Source organism: Phacochoerus africanus, chromosome 12, assembly GCF_016906955.1.
Source record: "Phacochoerus africanus isolate WHEZ1 chromosome 12, ROS_Pafr_v1, whole genome shotgun sequence".
NCBI lineage: Eukaryota > Metazoa > Chordata > Mammalia > Artiodactyla > Suidae > Phacochoerus > Phacochoerus africanus.
In genome coordinates, this window is record NC_062555.1 from 26,616,473 (window position 1) to 26,639,580 (window position 23,108).

The 23,108-nt window shown below is 39.4% G+C and overlaps 1 protein-coding gene across 2 annotated transcripts in view; it reads left to right on the top strand.

Moving 5' to 3' along the window:
• NEK7 (NIMA related kinase 7) overlaps window positions 1-20,232 on the top strand; it is a 157,729-nt gene extending 137,497 nt beyond the window's left edge. For both annotated transcript variants that reach the window (XM_047755524.1, XM_047755525.1), the window contains one exon: window positions 17,273-20,232. In XM_047755524.1, the coding sequence (XP_047611480.1) occupies window positions 17,273-17,383 (111 nt within the window). In that variant the 3' untranslated portion in view covers window positions 17,384-20,232. The remainder of the gene's footprint in view (window positions 1-17,272) is intronic.
• The last annotated feature ends 2,876 nt before the right edge of the window (window positions 20,233-23,108 follow it).

Here is a 23,108-nt window from a genome sequence, read left to right on the forward strand (position 1 = left end):
TTTGCAATATTTTTGTTTCTAGTTGTCTTTTCTTTCCCACCTAGAGAAGTTTTTTTAGTGTTTGTCGTAAAGCTGGTTTAGTGGTGCTGAATTCTCTTAGCTTTTGCTCATCTATTAAGCTTTTGATTTCTCCTTCAAATCTGAATAAGAGCCTTGCCATGTCAGGTTTTTCATCACTTTAAGTAATGGCCTGCAGAGTTATTGCTGATAAGTCAGCTGATAACCTTATTAGGGTTCCATTGTGTGTTATTTGTTGCTTTTCCCCAGCTGCTTTCAGTATTTTCTCTTTGTCTTTATTTTTGGTCAGTTTGATTAATATGTGTCTCAGGGTGTTCCCCCTTGGGTTTATTTTATATGGTCCTCATTGTGCTTCCTGGATTTGAGTGCGTGATTCCCTTCCTATGTTAGGGAAGTTTTTGGCCATTTCTCTGACCCTTTCTCTCTTTCTTCTCCTTCTGGAACCCCTATACTACAGAGGTTGGTGTGTTTGAAGTTGTCCCAGAGTTCTCTTAGACTGTCTTCTTTTTTTTTTTCATTCTTTTTTCCTGTTTCTGTTCTACGTCAATGATTTCCACCAGTCTGTCTCCCACCTCACTTATTTGTTCTTCTGCCTCCTGTATCTGCTTTTGGTTTCTTCTGGTGAATTTTTAAAGTATCAGTTACTGTATTTTGCATCTCTGCTTGCTTAATCTTTAAAACTTCTGTTTCTTTGTTCAGTATTTCCTGTAATTTATCAATCTTTGCCTCCAGTTTATTTCAAAGATCTTGAATCATCTTTACTATCATTATTCTAAAGACTTTTTCATGGAGGTTGGTAATCTCCAGATCACTCAGCTGTTTATCTGGTTTTTTTTTTTCCTTATTCCTTTATCTGAGTCATAATTCTCTGCCTTTTCATTTTGGATAGATTTTTAGTGTGGTCTCCTTTTTGCAAACAATGGAGTTGTAGCCTCTCTTGCTTCTGATGTATGCCCCCCTTACGTCTGAAGTTGGTACAGGAGATTGCTACAGGCTTCCTGATGGGAGTGACCTGCTGACTGGTAGGTGGAGCTGATTCTTATCCCTGTGGTCTCTGGGGCTTTGTTTCTAGGTGTGATTAGAGGTGGCTGTGTGTCTGGGTAGGGAGCGGGCTCTTTAGACAGCCTGTATTTGCTGACAGGTGGGATTGTGTTCCCACTCAGTTGGTTGTTTGGCCTGGGGCTTCTCAGCCCTGATGGGTAGGGCCAGATTTTTCCAAAATGACCACCTCTAGCAGAACACATGCTGATGATTATACCTTTGCCTCCAGTGTCCTTCTCCCACAACGAGCCACAGTCACCCCGTGTTTACTCAGGAGATCCTCCAAGAACCACAGGGAGGTCTGACCCAGATTCCTATGGAGTCTTTGCTTTGCCCTAGGACCCAGCATACATGAAAGCCTCTGTGCATGTTTCAAGAATGGAGTCCCCATTTCCCCCAGTCCCATGGAGCTTCTGTACACAAGCCCCACTGGCTCTTAACACTAAATGCTCTGGGGGCTCTTCCTCCCACTGCCAGATCCCTATGTGTAGGAACCTGACGAACTTGGAACGCTCATTCCCATGGGTGAGTCTGTTTTGATATGGTTACTTTCCAGTCTGTGGGCCATCCGGCCTAGTGGTATGGGGTTGCTTATATCACATAATCACCCCTCCTACAGTCTTGATGTGGCCTCCTCTTTATTTTTTGGAGTAGGATATCTTTTTTTGGTAGTTTTCAGTCTATTTGGTTGAAGGTTGTTCAGTATTTGGTTGTAATTTTGTTTTCATGAGAGAAGGTGAGCACCAGTCTTTCTACTCTGCCATCTTAATCCTGTCTCCTGGTATTTCTTTAGAGATATATCGGTCAGAATATATTTCCATTTTACTGGAAATATTCATTAATTTCCATATGACTTATGATTTCATAATCCTTTAGAAATGTTATAGAGAGTTCATGTATACTTTATAAATGAAAAAATTCTTTTTCTCATTTAAATGTTTCTGTGCTTTTTAAATTTCCCATAAACATCTGAATTAAACAGTTATTTCTTCTTTGATTTTGTAAAGGCTCTTAAATATTCAGACCTTTATTTTTGCCATACTCTTTAACTTGTTCTAGAAAACAATTTTTTGAAAAAACGATGGAGTACATGTTTTTACAAACATGTAAAGGAATACAAACTAAACAGTTTTCTCAAGATAGCATAAACCATGAAGTAGCTCCTTATGTTTATTTTTATTAATGTAATATCTGCTGATTTTGGAATTATTTCTATAATTTAACAAATGGAAAGCTAATCCCCTCAATTCAAACACAAAAATATTTTTGAGCAAGTGATTGCCTAATAATATTATTAGAAGTTAAAATCTGACATAAAAGAATATATATAAAATTCTTCGGGTTACTATATGAACATGTGTTTTCCTTGAATGTGGTTAATAATGTAGTACTTAGAGTCATCTTTTTTTAAAAATTATTTATTTTGTATTTATTTATTTATTTTTGTCTTTTTGCCATTTCTAGGGCTGCTCCTGTGGCATATGGAGATTCCCAAGCTAGGGGTCAAATCAGAGCTGTAGCCACTGGCCTATGCCAGAGCCACAGCAACAAGGGATCTGAGCCATGTCTGCAGCCTACACCACAGCTCACGGCAACACTGGATTCTTAACCCATTGAGCAAGGCCAAGGATTGAACCCGCAACCTCATGGTTCCTAGTTGGATTCGTTAACCACTGCGTCACGACAGGAACTCCCGCTTAGAGTCATCTTAAAGAGTTGGATAATTGTTCAGGATTTTTAAAGTAGTCTCTTTTCCCAAGGTTTGCAGGAAAAAGTAAGACTAATATTGAGGAGATCACTGAGATGATTTTTTTTTTTTAATATGTGATGTCTGACTGTGTTTTAGAAAGCTTAGAGACTTTTATGATTCTCTATGTAAATTCATAATCTGGTATAAAAAATTGTCCCAGGTTAGAATTCAAGTACATTTTCTTTGGAGGGAGTCACTGTCACTTTAATGACTGAGTCAGATTACAAATAACATGAAAGTGGTCACCCTAGTCAGAATACAAATCTGGAAATTAAGAACTGAGTACGTACCAGCTTTTAGAAAATGGTTTTTTCTCTGCCCTGGCATGGGAAAGAGCCTTGAAACCCCAGAGTTAGCTCATAGAGCAAATGGGATGTCTTCTGATCTGACAGTGTTCAGGAGACTGGATTCCAGTTGTCCACCGGTCCCTTAGGAACAATAACTCCTGCTTCTGAGGAGCTTCTCTATCAGAAGAATGGCTTCTAGATTGTCTGGCAGCTGCAGAAATACACCCAGAATAACCCAGAGAGTCAGCCTGTTGGGTTTAGCTGTTTAACAACTCAAGTTTGGAGACAAGTTAGCAAGGGTAAGAGTTTCTTCTCTTCCTCTAATTAATGGCTTTTTAACCCCTTCTCCCATCTGTTAATGTTATTTTTATATTCAAATGTGTAAGTGACAGTTTTATCCTCCTTTGTCAGAAGAACAGGTAACTCCACCATCTAACTGTGATACTATACTTCTATATATGTTAAAAGAAGGTTGAGAAGTGACCTTACTTAACAGAACTTAAATTGTCTGGTGTGACAAGACACTATTCATGGATCCGTATGAATTTGGATTATTAATCACATTATTAGTTAAAGAGATAAAATTTGGTCCAAGGCTGTTTGTAACATAAAAGTAGCAAGTTATTTGTTAGGATTTTTCTTTCCCAATTACTTTGCCAAAAGACTATTGGAACTGATTTTCCCTCCACTAGGTTAATATTAATATCAATTTAAATGTATTTTTAGAATAATCAATAATTATACATATCAAGGAAAATTACATCAAATTAAGAATGTAGGCATATATAAATCTCCCATAACATCTTTCAATCCACCTTTTTCCAAAAAGGATGTGAGATAACTCGTAAGTCATGCCTTTAATGGTAAAGTTATTAAAATAGAAACAGGAGTCAAATTCAGAACCGAGAAGCCAAGGGGAGGTAAATGTATCTTCCTTCCTGGTTAAGAATGCAGCAGTGGCTGATCTGTGTTTCTGTCATGACTAAAGGAGGCAGAAAGAAAATCATTTCTGTAAGTAGGAAGTATTGTCACGACTAAGGGAAGCAGAAAGAAAATTGTTTCTGTAAGTAAGAAGTATACCTGCTCTTCAGAGAAGACAAAACTTTCTTCTACTCAAATATGATTGGAATACTTCCTGTAAGGGCCTGTGAGCATAACACCAGTGACTCCAGCTGCATGTTGTCCTCGGTATCCATCCTGGTGTAGAAGCAGGGAAAGCAGTTTTCAGAGGAGGTACACTGAAAAGACAAGAGATTAATTCTTAATGGTGCTTCCAGGAAGTAATTTGAGGGCTGTGCTCTGAGGTCTGGACTCATAATGAACATGAGAGATGAGGACTGACCAGGAGAGAAGGATTTGGGGACAGTCTCAGTCCAATCAGAGCACATCGTCTGGGAGAAGTGTGCAGGAAACACCCATGCTTACATTTCTAATGTGATACTGCGTGTTGTAAGGAGTAGCTATGACCTTGGGAGGCAGAGACTAAGATGGGACGAACGTGAGGACTGAAATCCATTCAATGTGGCAGAGAAGGCCTTAGCTCATATGCTCTCACGAAAACACCAAAATCACAATGAACTGCTGAACAATAATCAACAAAATGACTGGAACCTACCAAAAAAGATATCCTATATCCAGTACAAAGAAGATGTCACAATCAGATGTTAGAAGGAATACTTTCATGATACTATCAAATCTGATACCCATCAGGTGGGCTACCTACAAGCTGGAAAATAATTATATTGTAGAGGACTCTTAACAGGAGTGAGAGTTCTGAGCCTCACATGAGGCTCCCCAGCCAGAGTGTCTTACATCGGCAAGAGGAGACCCCAGGGCATTTGGCCTTAGTGGCCACTAGGGCTCAGTGTAGGAACTCCAAAGGACTGCAGGAAATGGACATTCCACTCTTGGAAGGACCTACACAATATTTCACATTCACTGGGACACAGCACAAAGCAGTGACTCCAGACTAGCCTGTGCTGGACTTACCTTTAAGTTTTGCAGTCTCGTAGAGTTGCAGTTGGTCAGCTGTGGCTCAAGTGCAGGCAAGAACACTGGTTATGGAGGCCCCAGGAAATGCTGATCTGCGTGAGTTCTCCCAGAGCTCATCATCTTGGGTACCAAGACCTAGTCCCACCCAACAACCTGCAGTCTCCAGTGCTGGATGCCTCAGGTCAGACGATCAGCAGGGTAGAAACACATTTCCCCCATCAGCAGAGAGGCTGCCTAAAATTTTACTGAGCTCACAGCCACCTTTAAACACAAACACCCGTTGACAGTGCCTTGCCAACCAGAAGGACAATACCTAGTTCTACCACCAGTCCCTCTAACCAGGAAACCTACACAAGCCCTGGACCAGCCTCACCCACAAGGGGGAAGATACCAGAAGCAAAAGGAATTACGATCCTTGCAGCTTGCAGAACAGAGACTGCCAACACAGAAAATTAGACAAAATGAGATGGCAGAAAAATATGTTCCAGACGAAGGAACAAGGTAAGATAGCACAAAAACAACTAAGTAAAATGAAGCTAGGCAATCTATCTGAAAAAGAATTCAGAGTAATGATAGTAAAGATGATACATCTCAGAAAAAAGAAGTAGGCACAGACTAAGAAGATACAAGAGATGTTTAACAAAGAGCTAGAAAATATAAAGAACAAACAGATGAACAATAAAATAACTGAAATGAAAAATACACTAGAAGGAATAATAGCATTGTAAATGAGGCAGAAGAATGAATAAATGAGCTGGAAGACAAAATAATGGAAATCATTGCTGTGGACAGGATAAAGAAAAAAGAATGAAAAGAAAGGAGGACAGTCTCAGAGACCTCTGGGACAACATTAATTTCACCAGCCTTTACATGCTAGGGATCCTAGAAGGAGGAGAGAGAAAGGACCTGAGAAAATATTTTGAAGAGATAATAGCTGAAAACTAATATGGGGAAGGAAACAGTCACTCAAGTCCAGGAAGCACAGAGTCTTATACAGGATAAACCCAAGGTAGAAAATACTGAGACATATATTAAACAAATTGACAAAAATTAAGACAAAAAGAAAATATTAAAAGCAATAAGACAAAGAGAAAATATTAAAAGCAACAAGGGAAAAACAACAAACAATACACAAGGGAATCCCCATAAGGTAATTAGCTGATTTTTTTCAGCAGAAACTGCAGGCCAGAAGGGAGTGGCCTAATATATTGAAAGTAATGAAAGGGAAAAACCTACAATCAAGAATACTCTGCCCTAATGAATCAACTGACAAGGCATTGATCTCCAAAATTTATAAACACCTTCTGCAGCTCCATACCAAAAAAACAAGCAACCCCATCAAAAAATGGGCAGAAGATCTAAACAGACCATTCTCCAAAGAAGATAAACAGATGGCCAAAAAACACATGAAAAGATGTGCAACGTCACTCATCATTAGAGAAATGCAAATCAAAACCACGATGAGGTACCACCTTATACCAGCCAGAATGGCCAGCATCAAAAAGTCTCCAAACAATAAATGCTGGAGAGGGTGTGGAGAAAAAGGAACCCTGTTACACTGTTGATGGGATTGTAAATTGGTGCAACCACTGTGGAAAACAGTATGGAGATGCCTCAGAAAACTAAACATAGAACCACCATTTGATCCAACAATCCTACTTCTGAGCATCTCTCCGGTGAAGACCATGACTCGCAAAGACACATGTACTCCGATGTTCACTGCAGCCCTCTTTTCAATAGCCAAAACATGGAAACAGCCTCCATGTCCATTGACAGAGGAGTGGATCAAGAAGATGTGGTACATATACACAATGGAATATTACTCAGCCATTAAAAGGAACAAAGTACCAGCATTTTTAGCAACATGGATGGACCTAGAAATTATCATGCTAAGTGAAGTCAGCCATACAATGAGACACCAACATTCCAATGCTTTCACTGACATGTGGAATCTGAAGAAAGGACAGACTAAACTTCTTTGCAGGACAGATACTGACTCACAGACATTGAAAAACATATGGTCTCTGGAAGAGAGTTTGAGGGGTGGGGGGATGTGTTTGGGTTGTGGGATGGAAATCATATAATATTGGATTGTGATGATCATTGTACAACTACGAATGTAATAAATTCATTGAGCAATAATAATAATAATAAAGAGAATACTCTGCCCAGGACTGTTCTGGTCAGATTTGAAGAAATCAAATGCAGAAATCAAAAGCTTCACAGAAAAGCAAAAGAGAATTCAGCATCGCCAAACCAGCTTTATAACAAATGCTTAAGGAACTTCTCTAGGCAGAACCAGAAAAGCAACAACTAGAAACCAGAAAATTGAGAATGGGGATGCTCACTGGTAAAGGCAAACTATATAGTAAAAGTATGAAATTATCCACACACAAATATATCAAAACCAGCAATTGTGAGAAGAGTACAAATGCAGGATATTAGGAAGTGCATTTGAAATTAAGAGACCAACAACTGAAAACTGTGTGTGTGTGTGTGTGTGTGTGTGTGTGTGTGTGTGTGTGTAGACTGCTGTATCACAATTTCATGGACAAAGCATAATACGATAGATACACATAAAAGAAAAAGCAACCCAAACACAACACTATATAGTCATCACATGACAAGAGAAGAGAACAAAAAATAAGGGAGGAAAAAAGCAAATACAAAACAATTAATAAAATGGCTATAAGAACATACATTTTGATAATTACCTTAAATATAAATTGATTAAATGCTCCATCCAAAAGGCATAGATTGGCTGAATGGGTAGAAAACAATACCCATGTATATGCTGTCTACAAGGGACTACTTCAAATCTAAGGATACAGATGGAATGTGAGAGGATGAAAAAATTATTCCATGCAAAAAGAAATCAAAAGTTGGAATTGGGTGTTCCCTTCGTGGCTCAGCAGTTAATGATCCCAACTAGGGTCCATGAGGAAGAGGGTTTGATCCCTGGCCTTTCTAATTGGGTTAAAGATCTGGCAATGCCATGAGCTATGGTGTAGGTCACAGATGCGGCTCAGATCCCACATTGCTATGACTATGGTGTAGGCTGGCAGCTGTAGCTCAGATTCGACCCTTAGTCTGGGAACTCCTATATGCTTGTGTACAGCCCTAAAAAAAGAGAAAAAAAATAAAAATGGTGTAGTGATACTCATCTGATCTATACACATCAGATAAAGTAGAGTTTAAAATAAATACTGATACACAGAGACAAAGAAGGACACTACATAATGATCAAGGGATCAATCCAAGATTGTGAATTTTAAATACATATGCACCCAGCATAGGAGCACCTCAACATATAAGGCAAATCAGAAGAGTCACAAAAGGAGAAATGGACAGTAACACAGTAATAGTGAGGGATTTTAACACCTACTTAAAATGGACAAATCATCCAAACAAAATCAATGAGGAAACACAGCCCTTAAAGGACACCTTAGACCAAATGGACCTGAATGACATTTATAGGACACTCCACTTGAAAGCAGCAGAGTGCACTTTATTCTCAGGTACACATGGAATATTCTCCAGGATAGATCACATCCTGGGCCACAAATCAAGCCTTGTTCAAGTTATGAAAATTGAAATCATCTCAAGCATCTTTTCCCACAACAACACTATGAGATTAGAAATAAATAATCTTTAAAAATGTAAAAAAAAAAAAAACTACAGATATCTGGAGGCTAAACAGTATGTTACTAAACAACCAATGGAGCACCAAAGAGGAAATCAAAAAATACCTAGAGTCAAATGAGAAGAAAAACATGACAATCCAAAACTTAGGGGACACAAAAAAAGCAGTTTTAGAGGAAAGCTTACTGCAATACAATCTTACCTCAGGAAACAATAAAAATCTCAAAGAACCTAAACTTACAACTAGGGAAAGAAGGGAAAGAACTTACAACTAGTACAACTAGGGAAAGAAGAACAAAACTCAAAGTAGTAGAAGGGAAGAAATCTAAGCAGAAATAAATGAAATAGAGACAAAAGATTGATTAAACTTAAAGCTGGTTCTTCAAAAAGATTAACAAAATTAAACCTTTAGCCAGATTGATCAAGAAATAAAGAAGTCTCAAGTTAATAAAATTAGACATAAAAGAGAATTTATAACTGACACCACAGTAACACAAAGGATCATAAGAGACTACTACAAGCAAGTATATGCCAATAAAATGGACAACCTAGAAGAAATGGACAGGTTCTTAGAAATGTACATTCTTCCAAGACTGAACCAGGAAGAGATAGAAAATATGAACAGATCTATCACAAGTACTGAAATTGAAATTGCAATTAAAAAACTTCCAACAAATAAAAGTCCAGGACTAGATGGCTTCACAGGAGAATTCTGTTAAACATTTAGAGAAGAGTTAACACCTATCCTTCTGAAACTCTTCCAAAAAAAATTGTAGAGGAAGGAACACCCCCAAACTCATTCAGTGTGACCACTCTCATCCTAATACCAAAACCAAAGATACCACACAAAAAGAAAATTATAGGCCACTATCACAGGGGCAGAAATCCTCAACAAAATACTAGCAAACCAAATCCAACAATACATGGAAAGGATCGTATACCATGATCAAGTGAGACTTATCCCAGGGATGCAAGGATTCTATAACACCTGCAAATGAATCAGTGTGATACACATCACATCAACAAACTGAAGAATAAGACTAGAACAAGATGGCAGAGTATAAGGACTTAAACTCACCCTCTTTCACAAAAACACCAAAATCACAACTAACTGCTAAACAACCATCAAAAAAACAAATAGATTGGAAACTACCAAAAAGATATTCTCTACTCAGTGTCAAAGAAGCAGCCATGTTGAGATGGTAGGAGGGGCACTTTTGCGATATAAGGAATCCCATATCCACCTCGTCGGTGACCTATAGACCAGAAAATAACTGTATCACAGAGGCTCTCCCATGGAAGTGAGAGTTCTGAACCCCATGTCAGGTTCTCCAGCCTTGGGGTATGGCATTGGGAGGAGGAGCCCCCAGAACATTTGGTGCTAAAGGCCAGCAGGTCTTGTGTGCAGGAACTCCCCAGGACTGGGGGAAATAGCAAGTCTTCTCTTGAAGGGCGCACAGAGGATTCTATGTACACTGGATCCCAGGGCAAAGCAAAGACTCCGTAAGAACTGGGTCAGGGCTACCTGTGGCTCTTGGAGGGTCTTCTGGGAAGCAGGGGGTGGCTGTGGCTTATTGTGGGGGCAGGACATTGGAGACAGAGGTGTGAGCTTCCCTGGAGGCTGCCATTTTGGAAAAATCTGGCCCCACTGTCAGAGCTGAGAAGCTCCAGGCCAAACAACAAACTGGGTGGAAACACAACCCCTCAGCAAACATGCTGTGTAAAGTTCTCCTAGGCACACAGCTGCCCCTAATCACACCCAGAGACAAAGCCTCACCCACCAGAGGGACACAATTCACTTCCACCTACCAGTGGGCAGGCACCAGTCCCTCCCATCAGGAAGCCTGTAATAAGCCCCTGTACCAATTTTAGCCACAAGGGGGGGCAGACACCAGCAGCAAGAGAGGCTACAATCCTGTGTCTTACAAAAAGGAGCCCAGATGAAAAGCTGTACAGAGTGAAAAGGCAGAGGAATATAAGCCAAACGAGGCAACTAGACAAAAGCCCAGAAAAACAAATAAGTGAGCTTGATATGAGCAGACTCCATGAAAAAGACTTTAGAATAATGATAGTAAAGATGGTCTGGGGAAAAAAAAAAAAAACTGGAGGCAAGGGTTGATAAATTAGAGGAGCAATTGTACAAAGAAATAGAAGATTTAAAGATTGAACAAGCAGAGATCCAAAATTCAATAACTGAAATAGAAAACATTCAGTAGAAAGAACAAATAGCAGATTGCAGAGGAATGAGTAAGTGAGGTGGAAGACTGATGAAAATCACTGGTACAGAAAAAAAATACTGAAAAGAAATGAGAGTCTAAGAGAACAAACAAGAATAAAAACCATATATTGATAATCTCAATAAGTGCAGAAAAAGCTTTTGACAAAATTCAACACTCATTGATGATAAAAACTCTCTGGAAAGTGGACATAGAAGGAATATACATCAACATAATAAAAGCTGTGTAGGACAAAACCCCAGCTAATATCATTCTCAACAGTGAAAAGCTAAAAGCATTTTCTCTAAGATCATGAACAGGACAAGGATGTCCACTCTCACCACTTTTATTCAACATTTTGGAAGGCGTATCCATGCCAGTCAGAGAAGTTAAAGAAGCAAAAGGAATCCAAATTGGAAAAGATACCAGAAAACTGTCACTGTTTGAAGATGACATGATACTATACATAGAAAATCCTAAAGATGCTACCAGAAAACTACTAGAGATCATCTGTGAATTTGGCAAGGTTGCAGGATACAAAATCAATACGCAGAAATCTCTGGCATTCCTATATGCTCACACCAAAAGATAAGAGAAATTAAGGAAACAGTCTTATTTACCAGCACATCAAAAAGAATAAAATACCTAGGAATAAAGCTACCTACGGGATGCAAAAGCCCTGTACTCTGAATACTGTAAGGTACTGATGAAAGAAATCAAAAGATGACACAAAAAGATGGAAAGATATACTGTGTTCTTGGCTTGGAAAAATCAGTTTTGTCAAAATGACTGTACTATCCAAGCAGTCTACAAATTCATTGTAATCCCTATCAAATTACCAATGGCATTTTTCACAGATCTAAAACAAAAAATTGTGAAATGTTTATGGAAACACAGAAGACTTCCAATAGCCAAAGCAATCCTGAGAAAGAAAAACAGCAGGAGGAATCAAGCTCCCAGATTCAGACTATACTATAAAACTATAGTAATCAAAGCAGCATGGTACTGGCACAAAAACAGAAATATGGATCAATGGAATAAGATAGAAAGCCCAGAAATAGATGCATGCACTTATGGTCCAGAAATCTATGGCAGAGGAGGCAAGAAAATACAATGGCGAAAAGACAGTCTCTTCAGGAAGTGATGCAGTGAACACAGGGATGCACATACAAAAGAATGCAATTAGAACATTCCCTAACACCATACACACACACACCAAAAAAAAAAAAAAACCAACAAAAAAACCTCAAAATGGATTAAAGACCTAAATGTGAGACCAGATACTATAAAACTAGAGGAAAACATAGGCAGAACACTGTAACATAAATCACAGCAGTTTTTTTTTTTTTTGATCCATCTCAAGTAAAGGGCAAAAAAAAACAAAAATAAACAAATGGGACCTAATTAAACTTAAAAGCTTTTGTGCAGAAAAGGAAGCCATAAACAAAAGGCAAAGAGAACCCACAGATTGGGAGCAACTATTTGCAAACAAAGCAACTGATAAGGGATTAATCTCCAAAATATACAAACATCTTACACAGCTCTATTATCCAAAGGAAAAAAAAAAAAAAGCCCAAAAATATGGCAGATGATATAAATAGACGTTTCTTCACAGAAGACATACAGATGGCCAAGAGGTACATGAAAAGATGCTCAACGTCACGGATTATTAGAGAAATGCACGTCAAAACTACACTGAGGTATCATCTCACACCAGTCAGAGTGTGAAAGTGTCTACAAACAATAAATGCTGGAGAGGAGTGTGGAGAAAAGGGAACCCTCCTCCACTGTTGGTGGGAATGTAAATTGGTATAACCACTATGGAGAAAAAACTGAAAATAGAGCTGCCATATGATCCAGCAGTCCTACCCCTCCCTGGGTGTATATCCAGAGACAAACCATATTCAAAAGATATGTGCATCCCTGTGTTCAGTGCAGCAGTATTTACAATAGCCGAGACATGGAAGCAACCTAAATGTCCATCAACAAAGGAATGAATAAGAATGTGGTACATAGATACAGTGGAATATTCACCATAAAAAGAACAAAATAATGCCATTTATAACTAGAGGTTATCACACTAAGTGAAGTAAATCAGAACAAGACAGATATTATATCACCTATGGGTAGTCTAATTTTTTTTTTTTTTAAAAAGATGCAAACGAACCAATTTACAGAATAGAAGGAGACAAAGGATTTTGAAAACAAACGTATGATTGCCAAAGCAGAGACCCAGTAGGGAGTGATAAATTAGGAGTCTGGGATTAACACATACACACTACTATACATGAAATAGATAACCAACTAGGACCTGCTGCATAGCCCAGGAAACTCTGCTCAATATTCTGTAATTACGTATATGGGAAAAGAATCTGAAAAAGAATGGGTATACGTATAACTCAATCACTTTGCTCTACACCCGAAACCAACACAACATTGTAAATCAATTATACTCCAGTAAAATTTTTTAAAATTAAAAATAAAAAAAACAAGGAAAAATGAGGATTGATGCCAGGTGATCAAGAAGCTTTGCATCCGCTAGAGGATCCAAATGGATGTCACAGTGGCCCGAGGTGCTGGTGGCAGTCATTGGAATGGGGGGCAGTCCTGTCTGCTGAGTGTCTTTGACAGTGAGAGGGAACAGCTCTTGAGCTGCGAAGGTGATGGGAAGAGGAAAGTGGTGATCCCTTCCTAGGCAGCTGCTCTGCAGTCTCTTTACCTCTGACTCTCAAGAGATGGCCATCACTTTGCCGTGTACAATAGAGCGTGTTATGATCCCTTGTCTCACATTGGTTCTGTGTCCACCTGTCCCCCACAGGAAATGAAGCTGTGGAAGGGCAGATACCACGTCTGTTTCATGCATTGCTTTATCCTTGCCTCCTAGTAAAGTGGCTGACACAGGAATACTCAATAAGAGTTCAGTGAATGAATGAGTGAATAATGGAGCAGGAAGAGCCAGAAAAGAGCCAAGCGTTGGGCTCCAGGCAGGACAGTGTTTCCTCTCACGTCCTGAGCTGCCTTTGGACACAGGTTTGCCTGAATCGTCCCCTGTCCCCAGCCCAGTGTGGTGTGTTTTGCAGAGTGGATCCTCTGGAAATAGTGGCGTAGCCAGGGAGGGAGAAGCTGCCAAAGCATTTTTTAATTATTTAAGGTTTAATTTTTATAAATTTGTTTACGATAGAGCAAAGAGTTTAGGAACAGATTTATCAACAGATGACTTGATTCATAAACATAATGAGTTGCAAATGTTATGTATCATTTGATTTTTTTTTCTTTTCTTTTTACAGCTGCAGCCACAGCATATGGAGATTCCCAGGCTGGGGGTCCAATTGGAGCTGTGGCTGCCAGCCTATACCAAAACCACAGCAACGCTGGATCCAAGCCATGTCTGTGAACTACACCACAGCTCATGGCAACACCATATCCTTGACCCACTGAGCGAGGCAAGGGATCAAACCTGTGTCCTCATGGATGCCGGTCAGATTCATTTCTGCTGAGCCATGACAGGAACTCCTATTATCTGATTTTATACTATGATACTTGTTAATAATTCCTCTGGCAAAGGAAAATCTTGTATGACAAAACCATGTATCTGATGCACATTGAACCACGTAAATGTGAAGGGAAAAGCAAACCTTGCAGTCCTGTGGCACCCCCTGTGGTGGGGTTCCTGTTCACCTGTCATCCTTCTGAAGCCCCCGCTCCACCCCCTCTCTGTTTACCTTGCCCTTGGCCTCTTCTTTCGATGACTTGTCTGCCTCTGTCTTCCCCTCGGGGGAGCTGGAGGTCCCTGACTTCTTCAGCTGCATCTGCATCAGTCTCTAATTGCAGTGGCTTTCTCCTCACGGGAGCAGTTGAGGACCAGGCATTTGCTACGGTGGGTTAGGATGTTTGTCCTATCCCGATGTATTAGGCAGCTTGTATCTTGGTTGACTATCATAAGTTTTCATATCAATTATCTTTTGTTGGCGTCTTTTCTGCTCCGGTTATCATTTTTATCTCTAAACAAATTCCCGACATCTAGGTGACCTGTTAGAACACATTGTCTTTTTAAATATAAGTATCATAAATGCCTTTCCTACTGCTATCTATGTAAAGATGTTTCATTTTTTTTTTATTATTTCCCCCAACACAATTTTTTCCCCACTGTATAGCATGGGGATCCAGTTACACATACATGTAAACATAATTTTTTCTCCCATTGTTGTGCTCTGTTGTAAGTATCTAGACATACTTCTCAGTGCTACACAGGATCTCATTGTTAATCCATTCCAAAAGCAATAGTTTGCCAACCAAATCCAACAACATATCAACAAGATCGTACACCATGACCAGGTGGGATTCATCCCAGGTTCACAAGGATGGTTCAACATACGCAGATCAATCAATGTCATACACCACATTAACAAAAGAAAAGTCAAAAACCACGTGACCCTCTCAATAGATGCAGAAAAAGCATTTGACAAAGTCCAACATCCGTTTATGATAAAAACTCTCACCAAAGTGGGTATAGAGGGAACATTCCTTAACATAATTAAAGCCATTTATGATAAACCCACAGCAAATATAATACTCAATGGAGAAACACTGAAAGCCTTCCCACTAAAACCTGGAACAAGACAGGGATGCCCACTCTCACCACTGCTATTCAACATAGATGTATTTAATTTGAATGGGGAACATGCCAGCCTCTTTCTGATTGCAGTTTCTCTTAGATCATCATACTAAATGCCTTGCGTACTGCTACACCCCTTAAGGATTTTGAGTGCTATCCTCTGCTCCATTGAAAGAAATAGAAAATGAAATCCTGAGACTCTCTCAGTGGATCTAACATGACTGTCAACATTGTTGAACTTTCAGATGGGAAGCTAAATCATTAGACTTCATTCTGGTAGAATCATATAATCTAAGAAATTAGAACTAGACGAATCCTCATAGGTCATCTCTTCCTTGAGTAGATGAAAACATAAACCTCCAAAGACAGAGTCTCACCTTAGGAAACAGGGCTGCAGGCGCATCGAGTGAGCCTTGCTCCATGGCCCCGTCGTCTGTCGGCCCCTCCGTCCATGTGCCTTCTTTGCAGCTGACTTTGCTCACTGGTCATGGCCACCTCATCGCACTGTTAACAGATTCAGCCCACAGACTTAACACCAGCTTCTCATTTCTCCAGATGAAAAATTTTTCGTGGTATAAGTTGATGAAGGAATTATAGTAGTCTCATAATTGAACTAAGTGCTAATATACTGGTCAGAAAGTTTGTGCAAATTTTCAGAGTATCTGAATTATTTCTGAAAACATACTTTAAGGCTAAACAATCTGGTTCTTCCTCTTGATTATGGCTTATCTTCCATGAAAGACCAGATTTTGAAGACATGAGGTTTCATAAACATACGGCAATTAGAACTAAGAATGAAACTCCGTATTCTTAAACCTCATCCTTCTCTTCTGTAAAATGGTGACATGAATACTGCTTGATACAGTTGAAGATTAGAATACTATTCATTACTTAATTTGCTTATTATTGGTCTTAGTTCGGAGGAGTGTTTTTACTTTAATACAGAATAAACACTTTATATTATGTATATGCAAATTGGCTCATGATAAATGCATGTGGTAGCCATTTGTCCTAGTTTCCTTATATAAATTTAGATATATAGTAAACTAATTATGAAAATTTAAACTTATCAAGGGTGTTGTAAGTTCTAGGTCAAATTAAATTAATGTGTGGGGAGTTCCCGTCATGGCTCAGTTGGAAACAAATCTGACTAGCATCCATGAGGACGCAGGTTCGATCCCTGGCCCCGCTCAGTGGGTTAAGGATCCGGTGTGGCCGTGATGTAGGTCACAAACACAACTCGGATCCCACATTGCTGTGGCTGTGGTGTAGGCCGGCAGCTGTGGCTCTGATTCAACTCCTAGCCTGGGAATCTCCATATGCCGTGGATGTGGCCCTAAAAAAAAAAAAAAAAAAAAAAAAAGACAAATTAATGTGTAGAGAGCTACAGTTCATTTGGAGACTTCTAGTTTAAAACATGCTGTCTTTTGGGACTGCTATCTCCTGATGAAACGCCTGTGGAGAATTACAAGGTCACTGAAAAGCCTCTGATTGTGGTGAATGCTCCATCCACATTCACCCTGAGCCTTGACGACGCTTCTTAGAACAACAACTAATTGTAGAGTCATCGACCGAGGTCATGAGTATGTATTTCTAGACAAATCTGTAGCAGAAAGTGTACTTTCCCGTGAATCTACCGCCCTCCCAAATGTGCTCCTGGTTCCCAACTGACCCCTGTTCCTGAGGCCCCCTGCACTCGCTTTCTCTGCAGCTACGGCAGTTGGTGAACATGTGCATCAACCCAGATCCGGAGAAGCGACCGGACATCACCTACGTGTACGACGTGGCCAAGAGGATGCACACCTGCACCGCCAGCAGCTGAGCACCGTGGCGCGAGGAGCAGACCCAACACATGTTCAAGTATTGTGCAGATCATACCTCCCTGTTTTCGGGTGTTGAGATGAATATTTCAGAGCTAACGTGCTTTGAATCCTTAACCAGTTTTCGTCTACGTTTCATTTTGTACCAGTTTAGGTCACCTTCTCGCAACCCCAGGCAACTCCGGAATAATCAGATTGCGTGTTAGCAGAGCAAATAGGACACCGTGGTTTTTAACAGCTAAAGATTTTTAAAATTAGTTAGAGTTTTGTGCTAATAAGTTGTGTTCAGATAGACTCTCAGTGCCAAACATCAGGGGCTCAGCTTGGCCCCATTAGGACAGACTGGCAGCCTGAGGAAAAGCTGAACACGTGACTTGTGTACTCTGTAGTCATTTGTGGACATTTGAGATGAACACAGTTGTGAACTTGTGATTATTTTATTTTTAAAAGTTTGAAGTATGTGTTTTAGGTCTTAGCATTGCAGCTTTCGTATAGAAATGTTTAAGGTAAATGTAGACAAATTATTTGAGAAACGTTTAAAATTCTTAGCTTAGACATTCAAAATGCAACTATTAAATGTGAAATGATTGGGGGTCAAAATGTGAGTCAGACACTGAAGAGTTCTCTTGCTTTGTTTTGTTTTACTTATCTTTGATAGTCTCCTTGCATTAAAATGGTATAAATGAATCCAGTTAAAAAGTGGTTAAGGATTTGTTTGACTGGCGTGATAGTAATTTTGAAAGTTGCACACATTACCCAAGGCTTCTTCTGGTGTTTTGACTATTGTTTGTACATTTGAAAAATATTATTTGAATAATCTTGCAGTACTATATTTCAATTCCTTTATAAATTTAAATGCTCTACTCCTGATTGTACACTATAGTGTAAGCATGTTTTTATTCATAGATTTTATTGAAGTTCTGATTGATTCCCTTCAGAAATTTTTTTATATTCTTCAGGTTATTTTCCTATTTATACTATGTGCATTTTATCCATGAATGTTTCAGATTTTCTGACAACATAATAGCCATAAAAAATAATTGCTATACCAACACTTTTCCTGGATTGAAAACTCTTTTTTTTTTTTTTTTAAACTTTTTAACCTTTGGGCCACCCCGTCTGCATGCCCTTTGTCTTGTTAGAGAGGAAGAAGGGGTGTGTGTCATACCGTACCTGTGAGTGGTGGTACCGTTTCAATTCATTGGACAAGGTTGTCATCTCAGAAGATGTTTCAAGAAATGAACCCTGGCCATGACCACAGCCAGAACTTTTATGAGAGTAACATTGCTGTTGAGAAGCTCTTAGGCAAAGTGCTGTATTTACGCATGAAAATAACACTCATGCAGTATAAGGAAATGGGCCGAGTTTCACCAATGCTGCTCTGGAGATGTTCTCCCTCAACACCTTTCTTGTTCCCGGTGACCAGTTCCTCACAGAATCGTGAAGCCACAAGGCTGCGTGGCAGTCGCTGGTTAAGGACATCGTGCTACCCTGTCCCCTGGGACCGAAAATCCTGCCCCTGGGAAACCTACCTTTAGCCCGTATCACTGCTGGGTTTGTTTTTCCGTCTAAGTATTTTTCTCAAAATCATTTGCATGCTTACTTTCATTTGTAAACTTTACACATGTTCAGAGGGCAAAAGTATAAACTCTTTCTTTTCCCCACAAGTTTGATCAGCTATGGTACCTTAATCAGTTAGGAGGGGAAGGCATTTTTATCTTGGGATAGGCAAAGGGGGCTGACGGTGCTTCATGTGAGAGCCAGATGCACCGTGTGCCCCGGGTCCTGGTTGTGTATAACGTTAACTGGGCGCCCGCACGCTTGCATCCAGAGTGACGAGTGGAATTGTGTTGATCGTTTTTGTCCTGTTCATTTTTATGTAAAATAATTGACATGAAATGTTCTCTAGTTGGAACAGATATGCTCCTTTTTCTTGCCGTCGGTAAAAATACATGGATTTAAAAGTCATTCATTTAACCCTACCCAGGACTCTTAAGCATAGATGTTTAACTTTGAAGTGAATCTCTCTGCTAGAAGGAAATAGCTGGGAAGACTTTAGTGTTCGGGGAAACCCATTAGTATTGTCTGCATGTGGAAACTTTTTGTTTTGATATTGTATCTTTTTTATCTAAATGTTCCTATTTTTGTTGAAGAAACCACTGTGCAAAAATCAAATTTTAATTGTGAACGGGATCATTTCAAAGAATTATGAAGATGATTAGAACTTTTCATTTTTATCATCACCTATAAACTGTTCTATTTATATTTCCGTTGGTAAGTACGTTTTGTACTGATTAGGTAAAACATTTGAATTGATATGAGAAGCAGTAAAATGGAAGGTACATCTGATTCTAAATAGCTTTTGGTACCAGTTCCCTAGGGCACAAGGTGAGGTGACTTTGTTTTGTGGGCTGAAGCTGAGGAAGGGTGGATGGAGGGTCATCCCTGTATAAAGAGAGTGGTGCTTGCCTGGGTGCAGTGGTTGTGAGTTCAGCGAGTCACGACAGCCACTTCACGAATGCTTACTGTTCCACGTAGTCTCTATTACAAAACACCATTCTTGTATCAATATCCTTTGGGTGTTGCTGTTACCATTTACATGATATTTATTTTAACCAAAACGTTATTCATATTAAATGTTTTTTTCTTGAAAATGAATGTATTATGTTTATAACCCACAAATGCATAATTATCCTATGCCTCATATTTCAATAGTACTGTAATATGGACTTCTTTTTGTGAAATACTTTTATTTTGTTATGCTTCAACTACACATACTAAGAAGACTGTTGTTAGCTTTGAAAATTGTATAATATCCTAATATAAATAAAAACATAAAATTAAAAAATAAGTACAATAAAAAACTATGTATCTATGATTTTTTCCCCCTAAAGTCTACCATTGTTTTTCTCACTCAATGCTTAACGTACAGAAACAGTTCTTACTCATTTCCATAATTTCACCATTGGGAGAAGCCTAAGAATTAAATGAGGGTGATAATGGAGGTCTGACAAACCCTACACTGTGGGTTTTTAAATATGCATTAAACTAAGGTACATTTTCACATATCTGTTCTCTTTTGCGCATCCTTTTCTGTCCTTGAAAAGGAAAAGTTTCTGGAAATTATTAAAAAGTGTCTACAATTTGGAGTTCCCATGGCTCAGTGGTTAACGAATCCACCTAGGAACCATGAGGTTGCAGGTTCGACCCCTGACCTCGCTTAGCAGGTTAGGGCTCTGGTGTTGCCCTGAGCTATGGTGTAGGTCGCAGATGCAGCTTGCAGCTGTGGCTCTGGTGGAGGCTGGCGACTACAGCTCTGATTGGACCCCTAGCCTGGGAACCTCCATATGCCACAGGTGTGGCCCTAGAAAAAGACCAAAGAAAAGGGGGGGGCATCTAAAATTCAAGCAACAGAGTCAGTTCCTATCACTATAATATACTGTTACCAATATTGCAGATAGCTTGAATGTTCTTTTCACATAAAAGTGGAGACTGCCTCTGTTCCTGGAAACTTTGAGTCTGAAAGATCTTAATGGATAAAACCCACCAGGCTGGTGGTAAAGTGATGGGTGTACCTTACACATCAGGATCACGTTCCAAATAGGTTGTGGTGAAACAGAGTTCACTTTATACCCTGTGATGTGTGTTAAAGCAGTCTGATTGCGTATGTGTGCACATGTGTGATTGTAAGTAATAGGGAATTTTAGGTCTAAGAGAGCTTGTTAATTTTGAAAATATGTATTAATTAGATAAGTCAGTACCCGGCATATATGTTTAAATATTAAATGTCTTATTAGTTGGTGTCGCTACAATTACCGCCAAGCTGATGCCATAACTGTTGAAAATCAAAACGATGGCATGGTGACAAAGATCACTTGCAATGAAATGTTATCATAAAACATCCATGAAGGGAGTTCCCTTCATGGCTCAGTGGTTAATGAACCCAACTAAGATCCATGAGGATGTGGGTTTGATTCCTGGCCTCACTCAAGGATCTGGCACTGCCATGAGCTGTGATATAGGTCGAGGACTCGGCTTGGATCCTGCGTGGCTGTGGTAGCTACACCTCAGATTCACCCCCTAGCCTGGGACCTTCCGTATGCTGCAAGAGCAGCCCTAAAAAGCAAAAAAAAAAAAAAGAAAACATCATGGAATTAAAATCTGTTTTAATTACATGTGAATTCTTGGTACAATTAATGATGAATTAAAACAGATTTCTTAGATTACTTTTCATAGAAAGATGCAAACGTTTGTGAACATTATTTTTTGTTGAGAGGTTTATCTGAGTGAATTGCTTTCTGGTGTCCTTATACACCCATTTCCTTGTTCACTTGGATCTGTAAATCTAATTTTAATCCTTAAGAGAGGAAAATAAAGCGAAAGAACTTGGAAGTTAAGATTTGTAATCAGGTTTTTAAGAAAATTATTTGCACTGTGAGTATTACAATGCATAAAAAATAATTTTTTTCACTACTTTCTAGGAGCATAATCCCATTCATAAATTATTTCTCCCTTTTTTTTTTTTTTTTTGTCTTTTTAGGGCCACACTCACAGCATATGGAGGTTCCCAGGCTAGGGGTCTAATCAGAGCTGTAGCCACTGGCCTACACCACAGCAACGCAGGATCCAAGCTGCATCTGTGACCTACACCACAGCTCACAGCAAGGCCAGATCCTTAACCCACTGAGTGAGGCCAGGAATCGAACCCTCAACCTCATGGTTCCTAGTCGGAGTCGTTAACCACTGAGCCACAATGGGAACTCCCATAAATTACTTTTCTAATCCTCACTTTCTTGAGTGTAAAGTGGGGATATAAATTCCTCATTCTACAAGAGAAATTAAAGTCCAGTTCATAAAGGGCTGAGTGCAATACCTGGTACCAAGCAAGTGCTTGTTATAAACATACCTGTTGTTATACCTTATGCATCTTCTCTGCCTCCAGCCCCATCTGCTTTTCCCTAATTCTTTTCCATTCTAGGCCTACAGGACTGGTTTTTTCTAGGGCCTCAAGCTCTTTCTCACTTTAGGGCCATTACAGCTTAAAAAGGTCTTCCCTCTTGGCCAGAAGAAATCCTGTTATCTTCCATGGCTGACATCAAATGCACTTTTTCAGGATCCACTCAGAGGGCTTCCTACACTTTTCCTTTGATGCTCATCCTGTTGGAGCCAAGTGATTGCTTGTGTGAATTTTGGTTTACTGGTGATCTCCTGCTACACCCTAAACTCCAGAAGACAGGTACCTCCTGTGTTGTTCAGTATGGTGTTCTACTCATAACACAGTCCCCCCCCCCTCAAGGTAATCACTCACTTTATTGTTTTTGCATTAATAAATAGTACAGTGCTTAATAGTGCCAAAAGTGGAGCATTATTCTCTAGGGGATTGTGCAAAACAGCAGCACTCAGAGAAGGACAGAAGAAAGATGAAGTTAGCAGCTGCCAGAAGTTACAAAGAAATTTAAGATCATAAACATTGAGATTGCGACCCTGGACTTAACGAAGTCACTGTGATGTTCAAAGTGACTGTTTCAGTGGAAGATGAGTGGAAAACAAGTTGGGATAAAAATAAGAATGATGGCATAGGGAGGCAAATTAGGTGGCAACCATATAGTAGTAGCTCAGTTTTAAAGGTAAAATGATTTGAAGGCTAAGTAGCACGTGAAGAAGGAACTGAAGTATCAGGGAGTGTAGAGATGGTAAAATAGAATGAGGTCACAAAGAAGTTGTCCA